A 14,114-nucleotide genomic window follows, 5' to 3' on the forward strand; every position below is an offset into this window, starting at 1 on the left:
ACCCTGTAACAAGGAACAAATTGAATCACGTACTCAAATTCAGTTTTAAAACGTTATGAAGTGACACGGGCTAAACACGGCCCACACCGAATGAAACAGTGCAATCTAAACATGGCTGCATACACACGGAGGTAGGTAATAGTACTGTACTAAAAACATTAAAACATCTTTTTTATTAATGCATCAACTATACAATTGGAAATTCAAAATTAAATAATTTTAAATATTTTCAAAAAATAAAAAAGAACTATTTTACAAAATTAATCTAAAGGGTTTAATTTAAAGAAAGATACATTTTTTACGTAATTTTAAACATCATTTTAATGCATTAAGCTTTGGCGCCAAAAGCATATTTATCCTAATTTAAATCCTACTTTAGTTCAAAAATATAACTTTTTTTTTGTACAATTAATAAAATTCTATTAAATTACAATTATTCTTCTCATATTATTAAGGTATAACAATAAGCCTGTACTTTTTGTTCATCTCGTAACCTCCATCTTTCAGTTTTATGTACAGCTTTTGAAAAGATCAGTTGAATTACAAAAAATTACCCCACTGAATAGAAATTCGGAAGATTTTACGTCGTTACTTAAACAAAGACAAAACAAAAATCATGCCGCTTCCTTCATTAATGAAGTTGTGGGGGAAGAAACAGTTTCTACGCAGGTTACTGATGTTTGGTTCATAAAATTTAAGCAGGGCGATATGGTCCTCGAATGTAGTAAGTTGGTACAGGAGGGTACTAATAGTGAACCATGCATTACCAACTCAGGTAACCGTCATCTCCTGGGCGCAACGTTTGATAATTGAAATCTGAATCAGGGAGATGAATACGCAGTCAAAAGGGCCTATTCAAAACTTAGTTTTTTGTTGTGGTCATTTGCAACACATGGTAGAAGAAACTTGGCCAAAGAAGTGCTTAGGCTGGGACACTACTCAGATGGAAAAAGAGGACGTCCAAGGAATTGTTCCAGATAGATATTTGCTGGATAGGGCTGAGCAGAGGGGTAACTGTCAGGTAGAAATGATTGAAGTTCCACGATCCGTCGCTGAAACCCAGCAGGAATTTGGTCTGATCAAAAAGCTTATATCTGGTGCTCCGAAAAGAGAAAAAATTACGCAACGAATGGGGGCAAAACACAGGGTCAGTCAGTTTTTGCTGATCACTGACCATGATTACACCCGAACTCCACTAAGTTTAGTTAGGAAGCACGTTGTTTTGGACAAAACAAAAATTACCCTTTAAAGAGAAGGGTAATTAACTAGTTAGATTTCAGCCCAAATCACGCATTCTGTGATTAATAACTCTATCTACAACGCGCTCCTGGTAAAAACATTATTTGAATTTTTATCTCCCAAGAGAGTCTTCTAGTGTAGAATGATCAAATATTTGGCTAGCAGATGATGGCATCAATTTATACAAAATGGAGGCCTGACAATTATTACAAGCTTAATAATTAAGTTAACAATTTACTTTTTTACATTTTTTTAATGAAAAACACTGACTTGTCTTATACCAAGTGTTACAATATTATTTTTTAATTATTCATATTTTTTAAAACCAATACAAATTGGACAGCCAGTTATGTAGGATATATAATATATACACAAACATGCAATGAGGCTTTTATGTAACAAAATAAAAAGCTTCTTTCTTAAAAAACAAAAAAAAAAGCATTCTACGACTAGATATACATACCGAAAGCTTCCATTGTATTTAAAAAAATAAAAATTACATACATAATAATTTACAAAATAAAGGAACTTCAAATTCATTACCCCTAAAACTTTAAACTAAATCTTTTTTAAAAAAATTTGAATATGAAGTTTGTTTTTGAACTAACATTAACTACAAACTGAGTTTTTGATTTTGGTTAGGGGAAGAGTACGGAAAATCTGAAGGAGCAAACCATAGGAACAGCTTAAAGGAAGGTTAGGGTTAATAGAGATCTTTGGCGGAAAAGTTCTTTCGCAACTGCAGACGTTACACCATGCAGTTCTAGCAATGCAGAAATGTTACGCATGCAATGAAGACGGCATACTGATATTACCACATTCATATTTAGAACATATATAACTCAGAAACAAAAAAGTTAAATTCTTTAATGTCTAAAATTAATAACCCTACTAAACATTAGAAATAATTACTGAATCTTCAATATTATTAGCAAGAACTATACGAATAACTTATTTCTAAAAGCACAGCCAGATTTTTTTTCCTCCCCTATGAACTTTGGGCACTCAAAATTGATTAAAACGTTTACACATTCAATTCATATAACAATAGTTATTTACGGCTCAGTTTCTGTACAATCCGTACTAGAAAAACCTGCACCACAATGTGTTTGTTGTCGGGAAGAGATTCTAAAATAATTAAGTAGATTTCCACGTGGGCTGTTGTGACCACCGGGCCGGGCAGATATAGATCTACGTCGACGGGAACCAACAGGCGCGGTTGTACTGTTTGGTGAAGAAGTTTTACGCAGTTTAGTCAACCAGTCCATTTCTTGGGTATCACGTTCTCTAGTACGATGATGGCTGCAGTAATTATGTGGACATTTACCATCAATGACATAATTAGGTAAGTCAACTAATAATTTTGAAGAATCTGCAACAATAAGATTTAACAAAAGATATAAATTAACCTATATACTAAACTAACTTGTGGTTAAATAGTGGCTAATTAGGCTTCTTCAAGATGATAGATCAAGGACTAAACTCTCGAGAACACAAGTTCACAGGTAATTTGCATCATTTGCTTTTGCAGGTAAGCAATCCACAATAGTTTGAGCAATTTCTTGGGCTTTTTATTTTTATATACTGTTCATCTATTCCCCTACCCGAATTATTAAAGCAAATGTTTCTCAAGTCTAACAACTTCATAGAATTCTTTAAGTGTGACAATTCTCTATTACAAGATTTTTTAGTAAGGATCAGTGGAATAGCGATTAATTTCTACGTTAGATTGCTAGCACAACCATGTATATTTGTAGCCAATCACTATACAAGATTCAAGTAATTTTAAGCATTAGCAAAAGGCCATATTTCTTTTTCCTGTGAAGCCCCAATTCCAAAGAATATTGAGCGCTTCAAAGAATAAATTGGTATTATTTTTAATCATTATTAAAGTAAAAAACTGAAACCGCAAAGACTTCTGTTTCACCCTTGTAGAAAACTTACGAGTACGACACAGACTCAAGAGGCTTTAGGATAGGAAAGAAGACCTTCTGAAGTCATAGGCAGTGTAGAAGAAATGTAGATTGGATCCAAAGTGAGAAGGCCCAGGTCAGGTAAAAAATGTAAAGTCCTGAAAAGGAGTAGCATCACGGGAAGAAGTTACTCGAATAAGTCACAAGAATTTCATAATAAAAATTAATTTAGTACCAGGTGACTGAGGCGCAGATGAAGTACTAGTTCCTGGTGACTGAGGAGCTGAAGAAGCTATAGATGGTATACAGTGAACTCGTTTACGTTTTCTCTTTGTTACTTCTGGAGAGGATAGTAGAGGTCCTAATTCTTGACGGTTAGGATCATTATTTTCTCCATTAATCATTATGGGAGATGTAATTTCATCTAGGAATGATAATAATAAATATTTAAGTCTAAATCATATTCCCAGACTTGTGAAATATACAAATAGAAAAAACAAAATCTTCACTTCATTACCTCTAAAATATGATGTCTGAAAGTACATTCTTTTCAATCCACGTGATGCAACATTCACGTTGTCATTGTCTGCGGTTACAGCAAAACCTTTGTACGTTTGTGCTAAATCGGATGCACTATCATCTCCAGAACTTACTTTCCATATTCTATAGCTAGCATCATCAGAACAAGTGACTAACTAGAAAATTACATTAAGAAATTAATAATTATTTTCTTTCACACAAAAACGCTTAAAGAAATATTTTATTTTTTAATAAAACCTTGAGTTCTCCGTAGCTGCACCAATCAATACAAGTAACTTCGGCAGCATGTCCATTTAAAGTAACAAGAGGGCGACTGGGTTCAGATAAGGACCATATGTAAGCTTTATCGTCACTAGATCCACTTGCTATATACTTTCCACAAGGGCTCACTGTATTTTTTATGTAGTAACTTCCAACTGAATGACCGCGGTATGTTTTGACTAAAAGAGTAATAAGTTATTAATCAAAACTATCATTAAGTGAAGAACATTGCAATTAATAAGAGTTCTAGGATGCTGATAGAATAGTAACTTGCCTATTTTTCAGGCATAACTTAGTACAGCTATTGTTCACTTGTCGCAGATCAGAATTTTGTTTTTAGTTATCATGTTTCAGTGATTCTGACAGCGTGAAAAACAAGTTTGATTTTAATAAATCTTATTGCAATTGGTTTCAAGAAGGTTATCCTGTCTATAAAAAGTCTTTTATTGCGTTTATTTCCTCTAGGTTAGCTGATTCCGAAAATACGGTAACATCGTTCCCAACACGATATTCATTTTTTTTTGTTTTTGTTTTGAAAACTCACGCTTGTTCATTACAATCTTACGTAGGTAAGTATTTATCGTTGATACCTGTAGGGGTTGTTCAGTACATATACACTGGGCCAAAAAAGTCTGTGAACACTAACCTAAATTTTATTACTTTTATCATTATCTTAGTAGAAACTTTTTTATTTCCAAATGAAATATACTATTCGATAGAGGGAAACCTGGGCTTTTCATTTTATATTCAATCTTTTATTTTTGTTCAACAGGAATATCACAATTAAATGTTTAACAAAACAACACCCCAAACGAATGCAAAAAAAGTCTGTGAACAGCTGTATAAATGTGTAAAAACATTAAGATAACTAACAGAAAAACGATTGAATAAAGTTTCAAAGTTCTCTATTGTATTGTAGAAACCACAACAGTCAGTTTTTTGAATAAATAATCTAATTAGTATATATTTAACCACTAATATGGAAGTTCCCAGACCAATTCGTGAACTTATTGTGAGGTTGCGAAATGAAAGAAAAAGTATTCGAGAAATAGGGAAGATAGTTCAAAAAAACCCTTCAACGGTGCATAATATAATTAAAAAGTACGAAAAGTACAGAAATGTGATTAGTAGGCCACGCAGTGGACGGCCACCAAAACTTAATTCCTTTCATAAACGGCAAATTCTGAAGTCTGTTCGAGAAGAACCCAGGAAAAGCGCTCAAAAAATCAGTCAAGAATTATCAAGTGGTTATGGTGTAAGCGTAACACCTCAGCCAATTAGAAATAAATTACATGAATACGATTATTGCGGTCGAGTCCCAAGGAAAAAACCTTTTATCAATAAAATAAATCGTAAGCGCCGATTGGATTTCGCGAAAGAATATGTTTCTAAGCCTTCTAGTTTCTGGGAAACCGTAATCTTTTCAGATGAGTCGAAATTCAATGTTTGTGGGTCTGATGGACGACAAAAAGTGTGGTGAAAAAAGAATGAAGCTATGAAAATGAAAAATATAAAGCCAACTTTTAAGCATGGGGGAGACAACATTCAGGTGTGGAGGTGCATGAGTGCTAAAGGAGTGGGCAAGTTAGATCTAATTAATGGTAAGATGGACCAATATGTGTATGTAGATATATTAAGACGCAATTTAAGAGAAAGTTCAAAAAAATTAGGGTTGGAAGGAACGTTTGTCTTCCAACAAGACAATGACCCGAAACATACCGGACTAAAAACTCGGGAATGGTTTTCATATAATACACCCCGGCGCCTAAACACCCCTCCACAATCGCCATACCTTAACCCAATTGAACATTTGTGGGATGAAATCAGCCGCCAAATAAATAAAAGAGAAATAAGAAACCGTGAACAATTAAAAAACGCTATTTTAGAAGAATGGGATAAAATTCCAACATTGACGACCACAAAATTAGTAGGATCGATGAAAGCTCGCTTGTTGGAAGTGATTAGGAACAAAGGAGGTCCGACAAGTTTTTAAAATTTATAATACACGTACAATGTGTAAGAATGATTTATGTTTGCAAAGTGTTCACAGACTTTTTTTGCATTCGTTTGAAGTGTTGTTTTGTTAAACATTTAATTGTGATATTCCTGTTGAACAAAAATAAAAGATTGAATATAAAATGAAAAGCCCAGGTTTCCCTCTATCGAATAGTATATTTCATTTGAAAATAAAAGAAGTTTCTACTAAGATAATGATAAAAGTAATAAAATTTAGGTTAGTGTTCACAGACTTTTTTGGCCCAGTGTACATATGTATAAGAATATAGAGCATTGAGGTTTCAGAGCTGCCAGTAGTTTAATCACTGGACAAGTGCAGCTGCCTAAGAGATAGACGGCTTTTATTAAAAGTCTTGTCTAGCTTTAATCAGCATACGCAGTCTTCTGTACGTTTGTCTAATTTTTAGTTGCGTTCCAGTCCTTTATTTTGACTAATTACGTTTATTATTAATAGATTCGGGAAGTTGATTATGTTGCGATAGAACTCTATCAAAAAGCAAGAATTTTAAATATGAGAAAGTTGTGGGTTATATTTTTAAATTGAAAATAGAAATCAGCTACTTAATCAAGAAGGCAGATACTGCCTTTGTCACCACCTGATAGTAACTTTAATGGAGTATAACCTTCATCCAACATAGATCTGACTCTACTCACTTAGCACAACCCTACGTCATATCAGAGCCATCGTTGGAGCAATACTTTCATGCCGCGATGTATGAAAATTAGAAAAATGCGAGTTTCCTATTCATAACAAATTAGAGAACGGAAGATATCCGGGCATTAACAAAAAATAAATGTAACAGTTTTGTCACCTGTCACAAATGGTAGTAGAGAGGAAATCGAATTATATTAGATAATTGAAATTAATGTCCTGAAATTCATTGCCAAAAGTAATTAACTTCATAAAAGACTTCTTTCACTGATCTAATAAGCAGACGTTATAATCATATTAATCTTTGCTAACTTACTAGGTTTGTTACTGTAAGTTCCGATGTTATAACAGTATACAGAATTGTCCACACAACTAGCGTAAAGTTTCAATTTACATGGGCTAATCGCCAAATTAGTAAAACCTATACGTGCTGAATCGCCCGGATGTTGCATTTCATATTTAGCCAATGGTAAGCGTTTATATTGAGTGTAAGTTTTCCTCATGTCCCATACTTTAAGTAATCTGTAATTAAAAAATATATAAATTTTTACGGTACGAGATTATTCACTAGTTTAAACAAAAAGAAATATTTTTATTTGGGGCGCTGTGGTGAAAAATTCCCTAAACTTTATCGATGATTTTATTAATACATTAAAGCAATCAATATATTATCAATTATTTACTGTTGGTGAATTGGTTATACCCAAAATTAACTGATGTTCACAAAATTGGGCCAAGGAAAACGTTTCTGAAACGCTCCTCCTAGGAAATTACATAAAGCTACCAATTCTTAATGTTCTTTCTATAACGCTGAATAAAGTAATTAGTAGAAATTTAATTTAAATTGAATAAATAATGTTAAATGTTTCAAAACTATATATTTCAGCAACTTACTTGATACACTTGAAAAACACACACTCAGGCTTACTCTCACTTAGAATCCAGCTAAAATAAAGTTTTTCATGACACAGTAAAATTCTGAACTTCGTTTACTTTCAGAGTTTGAAGGGGACAATTATTTCTTGCCTCTTAAATGACCCCCAAAAAATTCAAATTTTTGACTATTACAATTTCTAATAATGGGCGATAAACAGTAATTTATTTTTTGAGTATTACTACGTATGGAAATAAAATCATAAATGTTTACATTATTACGGTCCCATTGAGTGCCAAGTGATTCATGCTCATTTTAAATTTTTAAAATTCTGCATACTTCATTACTATAAATAATATTGGAAAGGAAAAAAAGTATACGCTATTAAAAAAAATAATATATTACTGAAACTTCCATGATTATTCTACATTGTTACCATAAATAAATCAAATAAGAAAGAGGTACGAGCATTAAATATTTTTATTTTAAATGAAGATCAGACAGTATTAACAAAAAAAGAGAACATTCCAAATCTCATGATTAGCGCGATTCATTTTAAATACAATTTCAAAAAAGAACAATAATTTTACTTATTTGTCCCAAGTTCGCCACTCCATGCCTTCAGGAGGTTTAATAGAAACTTTTCCTTTAGACACAGCATCCCAGTTGGTATTCAATTCAGTGCCACCAGATTCCAAAAACGACTTATTCATAGCTTTTTTAACTTCATCCGAACCTTCAGCATATATCTTTTGAAATAAAGAATTCAAAACAGCTTCACCTTCTAATTTATCATCTTCAATTTCAGAAACAACTTTATCCCAATTACGTACTGGTTTCGATATTTGTACTTCTTCTGATTCTAATTTCACCCAATGAACTCCTTGTAATTTTGGAAGCCTCATTTCAATCTTAGTTGGAAAAATTTTATATGCACATCTTTCACCAACTACACTATTCTCCAAATGTATATTTCTATCTATAACAGTTCCATCTTTGAAAGCCAAAAGCATGCTTATTTCACTGTTGGTAAAAGTTATTTTCAATTTGTCACTCTCCACATTTTTCGCTAGTACGGTCAAAACAACTTGTGTTTCAGTTTGATACCAATCTAGTTTATACGGCAGAGGCGTTTGAGGTTGAGAGGCTCCGTCGCCAGATGGGTTTTCTTCCATATTTTGTTACTATATAATGATAAAACTCAAAAACTTAACGAATGTTAACAATCTATTGAAGGTGATGAAAACAGCATATAACCTGATAGAACAAATCGTAAATACAACAACGGCTGGAGTACACTTTGCAAACGATGGAGGTTTCTAATTGCAGGTTATGTTAGTTTGAAAAAATAAAACGCTTCACTTTGAAACTTCTTAAGCATGCAATATTCTATGAATTTCATATTATAATTTACCAATAAACAAAACGAGCAATTAATTGATCAAATTAGGGTGATTTTTTAGGTAAATATCACAACCAACTTTTTTAACAAAATCTATGTACATATGTAAACAGATTCTAGAATGTTCCATGGTTTAAAAATTCTCTAGTTCAAAATTGATAGAATCCATTGTATTAACATAACATTTAAATGCAACATTTAAAAGTAGTTTTTAACTTAAATTGAATAATATGTTCATAAAATTGGGGAAAAAGTAAATCAACTTTTTTAAAAATATATCTGGAAAATCTGCAGCTTAATACTCGAGTTTTCAGGTTATTCATGTCTAATTTTTCATTTGATAGCGGTTATTTAAAAAAAAAAAATCTTGCTACAATAATGTATATTTTAAAAAAATTACTCATTATTAAATACTGATTTTTTTATTTTTACGTCCTTTATAGTTGCCTGTGGCACGCCATCCTTTTACTGAATTTCTGTTACTACATAGTTTGAAGGAAAAAGCACTCCAATTTCATTTATGGTTATTAAATTTTCTCTCCTTCAAAAGAAGTGTGACAAGACCGCAATAAACGGATGGTGCAAAAGGATGAGTCAGATCTTTATTAGGGTAGAAAAAAAGAAATACATAGACAAATTTAATTTTTCTTCTTCAGTCTCGGAAGCAAGTATCCCTGCGTAAACTTTCAGGAACCAATGTATCCAACCGGATAACGGACATTGTATCTATAAAAATTCATGGATTGTTCTTCGGTGAAAAATTCTTGGTGAATAACCTCTTCAGAGTACCAAGAAATTCACTTCTGGATTTTTTTCCAAATTTTTATCTGGTATCAATCGAAAATGCCGTTTGAAATGTTTATTAGATGTTTTTCTCTTTTAATGAAAAGCTGACAAAGTGCCCGCCTATCATTTGGTTTGCTTTTGAGGTGAAAGTTGAAACAGCACTATCCCAAATTTCATTTTTACATTTTCTAGGTGTAAATAGGAACCTTATCTTTATACACTGTCAGTTCTACATCACGAGTACTTGTGGTTCATTTTGATTCTACAGCTCTATACCTTTTTTTTCTGGTAAGATCGCGTCACCACTATTGCAGACTTGGAACTTTCGCACCTTACTGATAAAACGACAAATTCCCTTCGATTTCACATTGAACACGTAGCTTCAATAACTGTGACCTGCAACCCTTTTCCTTTAGTATGAAGTAAAATGTTTAAAAAAAGCTCATAGTAGTAATGAATATAACAGAAACAATCGAACGATTAATATCGGATTAACATCACACACAAAACAGGATCAATGAAATTTTTTGAAAACAGTAATCTGTTCTGAGAGCCAGATCATTTGGGTTTTTCAGAACCCAAGGAGATGGATAAGAAAGTATCCTAGCACGCAAAGTAGCTTTTTATTCAACAGATTCGTACCCATTTTCATACTCATGAGTTTTGGATCCTAATAATGAACCTAAAAAACCAACTTCAAGCGGTACAGATGTACTATTTGAGGAATGGGCAAGACTAGGAGAGAAGAGTTAGGAATGTAACTAAAAAGTGAGATAGTGATAAAGTAAGAGCTCTTCTTGAAGAGAAGAGAGATAATGAAAACGCAGCTTAGCTGGTGGTGGAACCGGTTCCCGGGGAAATCAAATCGCGAAAACTGTTAATGTTGCCAAAATAGAAACGCTCATGCTAGTCCAGGACAAGGCTTTCTGGCTAAAGGAGAGGCGGATTGGTGCGGAGATGGGTCAGTGAATCATGAGAGGTGGAAAAAAGCTCTAGGAGGCCTCTCGATGCTGCTGCTGTTGCCACAGCTGCCGCAGATAAGGGTAAGATCTCAAGAGAGATTATTTCTGTTCTTCTTTCACTGTTACTTATGTAAAATTCTGGATTGTAACAATTGACGGTGAGTTTTTCGATTCTTAATAAAGAAATAGAACCGAAATAGGCCACTGGAAGGAAATCCTAAAGAATTTATAAGCATGAAAAAGTAAGGAATAATATGTACTAAGAAAAAATTACGTTCAGGTAAATGAAATCCAAAAGAACATTATTTTTTTGGAAACATTACTACTTGCATATAAATCATTTCTACATTAGAAACATTAATATTATTATTATAAAACTTTGAAATAAATTATGGCTATAAAATTCAAGTAAACATACCCATCTCCAGCTGAACATGAAATAAGAGTGTGATTATCTTGAAAAATAAGTCCAGTAATACTGTCATGATTGGCTTGGCCGCTTTTATTAAGAATTTTCTTAACTTTTTTTTTGGCAGACGTTTCTAAAATTGCCAAAAATAAATAAAATAACATAAATCACACATCTATTGCGCTTGAATTTTTAAAGAACGTTTAATATTTATTAGAACAAACCAATAGGATTAGTCGGTTTGATGTGAGGATATCTGATGATAATGTCTGGCCTAACATGGGGATCTCCATTATTAGTTCTTGTATCCCAACAAATAATAAGGCCATCGCGTCCGCCTGTCGCAAATATACCTAAAATCATGAATTTTAATTTAAATTCAAAAGCTGAATTTTTGGCCAAAGAAAGAGAAATGGTTTACCAAAATGTACAGTTTCATATAACAACTTTACATTATACTGAATTCAAACCTGAAGCTATATTTCATGGGTTTACCTCATGTGCTCTACAGTTAATAGGATGAGGAATTATTTAAATCAGGCTCCTAATCTCAAAAACGTTGATGTTGGTCCATGTAAATCAGAATTAAAAATTGATGGATTGTGCAAAGAATTGCGTGGCCAACGTCCAGAGGAATTAATTGCACCAACAGGACAAAAAGACAAAAAAAGTTGATCTTAAGTTTAACTATTGGCCCTGAACCCTTCTGCGGTAAGTAAAAAAATTGCTCTAGTTGCCACAAAACAGTGAGACTATGGGGAACAAAAATACTGGAGATGGATTGAGTAAAAGGTAAAAGGTGAGCAGATGGCGCCTTAAGGCCTCAAATCGAAACAAATGGGGAAAACTTATTGAGGAGGTCCAGGTCGTACTCCAATGACTGTTGCACCGAATAGTACGTAAGACCCAAATTGTTAATCCTCTCATAAGAGAAAGCAAATGAAGTGAGGATCATCAAGTTCAGTGTTCCACCTCTATGAAATTCTCTTTGAAGGAGAGGGTAGAGAATTACACTCCTCTTTACCTTCTTTATATAAATATCTGCATTTCGCTCACAATCGGTTTGAAACTGAATCATTGACGTTAAAACCAAAGATCTTAAGTATCGTTGCCTCTGTCATGATTTTCGCCCAGTTATGAGTCTATGTCTGATCAACTGAGGAGCACAAGTTCTTAATTTTAGCCGGCACTCTTCAACTTGTATTGGAGACGCCGGTTTCAAGAATATAATCGGGCCATTTGAAATGAAAAGTTTTAAGTTTGATTTGATTTAAATACTTACAGCGTTCCTCAGGTGGTTTAGCAATGGTTTTTACGCTACGGGTATGCCCTTGAAAACAAGATATCGGTTTGATAACACTTTCTGCAACATCCCATAAACAGCATGTATGGTCACCAGAAGCGGTTAAAATATTCATTTCGAAATTACTCCAAGCAAAATCAAATATTGCATTATTATGTGCTTGTGCTGCTGAAAAATAATTATAATCAATTTATTTAATTATAAATTACTTCCATTTGTTTTTTTTGTTTTTTCATTCAGCAAAATTTATGAAAGATTTACGAACCTGGTGTACTGGACGTATCTTTATATGATTTATTTACATCATGAATTAATAATTTGCCATCTTCATTTGCTAAAGCCAATAAATTATGCCTATTTGGTATTGCACAAAAACGTGCCGTAAATAATGGGCACCACAAATCTTCTTCGTCAAACATAACGAAAACATCCTTTTCTTGACATTTCAGTTTTGTGTAGGCCAAATCTTCTTGCGTGCGGACACCTAAACAGTTATGATTTAAGACATTTACATATAGATTCAAAAGCTCAAATAAATGGATAATGATTTTGGTACAGTGAAAAAAAATAAAAATTTTTTTGATCATAATCATTTTCGATTAGATATCTCTTACTCTTTCCCACGTACTAGAAAGTATTGCGATAGTGCAGAGTTTCTGTTTTGAGTTTTCAAAATCGGATGTACTACAAGTGTTGAGGAATACAGAGAACGAAACTTTTTTTCCAAATGGGTCAGAATAATTAAAAAACAGAAAATATAAATTTGATATTGGGTCGTAGTTTCTCTAGAAGACAAAACAGCTAACCAGAAAAACTACTTCACTGAATAGATTTAGTTTTATATTCTCCAAAAAACTGTTCTAACGGTTTTCTTTTGACTTAATATACCCATCTCACATAAAACTGATAAATTTTTTGTTTGTTTTTTTACAAAAATTCATTCTATAGCACACCTGAAGGAAAGTTAAAGAATGTCTTATATTTCAGTGACTTCTGTTTAATTCCCTATATAATATTAGTGAGAATTAAATAAGTTGCAACAATTAATTAAGAAGGTAGAAAACGAGGCTCGTAATGTGCCTACAATAATACCCTCTGAAACAGGGATAGCAAAAAACGGGCCTTTTCCTTAAGATATATTTATTTATGTTAACTTTCTTTTAGAATTAAATGGAAGAGAAACTAAGAAATATTTAACCAAAATTATTCGTATGACTTTAAACATAGCTTTACTACTTATTCAACAGGTTCTGAAAACATATGTCAAAAGTTTAGGTTCTAAAAATCTGATAAATCTAAAAATATTATGATGACTAATAGTAATCTTTCTATTCTAAAACAAATGGTATTCTAATAAATTAGATCTCTAAAAACTTTTATAATTTAGCTAATGAAAATAAAAAGTTTATTTACCGTAACCCAGTCTAAGCTGATCAATTAGATGCACTATATTCATCCTTGTTTCAGTATTTAAAGATTCTCAAAACAACGTTTAATAAAAATAATTAGTGTAATAGGTTTTCTTATAAAATTCACGACACTTTGGTGCCATACGTCAAAAACAAAACTTGAACTCCATGCAACTCAGGCGGGAACTGAACGCGCTAAAAACCTTCTCAATTAACTAATCCATTCCTAAAAACTATAAAATCACTTTATTAAGTGGTTAATTTTTAATATTCAATACAAAATATGGGAATATAGTAAAAGGAATGATATGTTTGATGATTAATTTAAATACATGGCTTTTTAATATT

General features: G+C 32.6%; 2 protein-coding genes across 4 annotated transcripts; both read right to left on the reverse strand.

Annotated features, from left to right (window-relative positions):
* Positions 1-154: 154 nt before the first annotated feature.
* On the reverse strand, positions 155-14,023 carry l(2)dtl (WD40 domain-containing protein denticleless). 3 transcript variants are annotated; one of them, XR_012454937.1, is made up of 11 exons: positions 13,771-14,023; positions 12,623-12,841; positions 12,337-12,525; positions 11,279-11,407; positions 11,064-11,187; positions 6,938-7,143; positions 3,930-4,132; positions 3,670-3,847; positions 3,388-3,576; positions 3,184-3,310; positions 2,473-2,611 (listed from the first exon to the last, which is right to left on the reverse strand). XR_012454937.1 is itself a non-coding variant. In XM_074116571.1 (10 exons), exons 1-10 carry the CDS (start codon positions 13,811-13,813, stop codon positions 2,295-2,297), a joined length of 1,794 nt encoding a protein of 597 aa, XP_073972672.1. In that variant the 5' UTR covers positions 13,814-14,023; the 3' UTR covers positions 155-2,294. The 3 variants fall into 3 exon arrangements, 2 of the variants coding, with proteins under 2 accessions (XP_073972672.1, XP_073972671.1); XM_074116571.1 differs by lacking the exon at positions 3,184-3,310 and having other exon boundaries at positions 155-2,611; positions 12,337-12,522; XM_074116570.1 differs by lacking the exon at positions 3,184-3,310 and having other exon boundaries at positions 155-2,611.
* On the reverse strand, positions 7,880-9,285 carry Sgt1 (suppressor of G2 allele of skp1). The gene has a single exon (XM_074116573.1). It carries the CDS (start codon positions 8,668-8,670, stop codon positions 8,086-8,088), a length of 585 nt encoding a protein of 194 aa, XP_073972674.1. The 5' UTR covers positions 8,671-9,285; the 3' UTR covers positions 7,880-8,085.
* Positions 14,024-14,114: the final 91 nt, after the last annotated feature.

The sequence above is a fragment of the Rhodnius prolixus genome, unplaced genomic scaffold, assembly GCF_049639745.1.
Source record: "Rhodnius prolixus isolate KJV_2025 unplaced genomic scaffold, Rpr scaffold_19, whole genome shotgun sequence".
NCBI classification, from domain to species: Eukaryota; Metazoa; Arthropoda; class Insecta; order Hemiptera; family Reduviidae; genus Rhodnius; species Rhodnius prolixus.

What these genes read in the sequence shown, in the direction of transcription:
- Sgt1 (XM_074116573.1), bottom strand. Translation starts at nt 8,670, where the DNA reads ATGGAAGAAAACCCATCTGGCGACGGAGCCTCTCAACCTCAAACGCCT.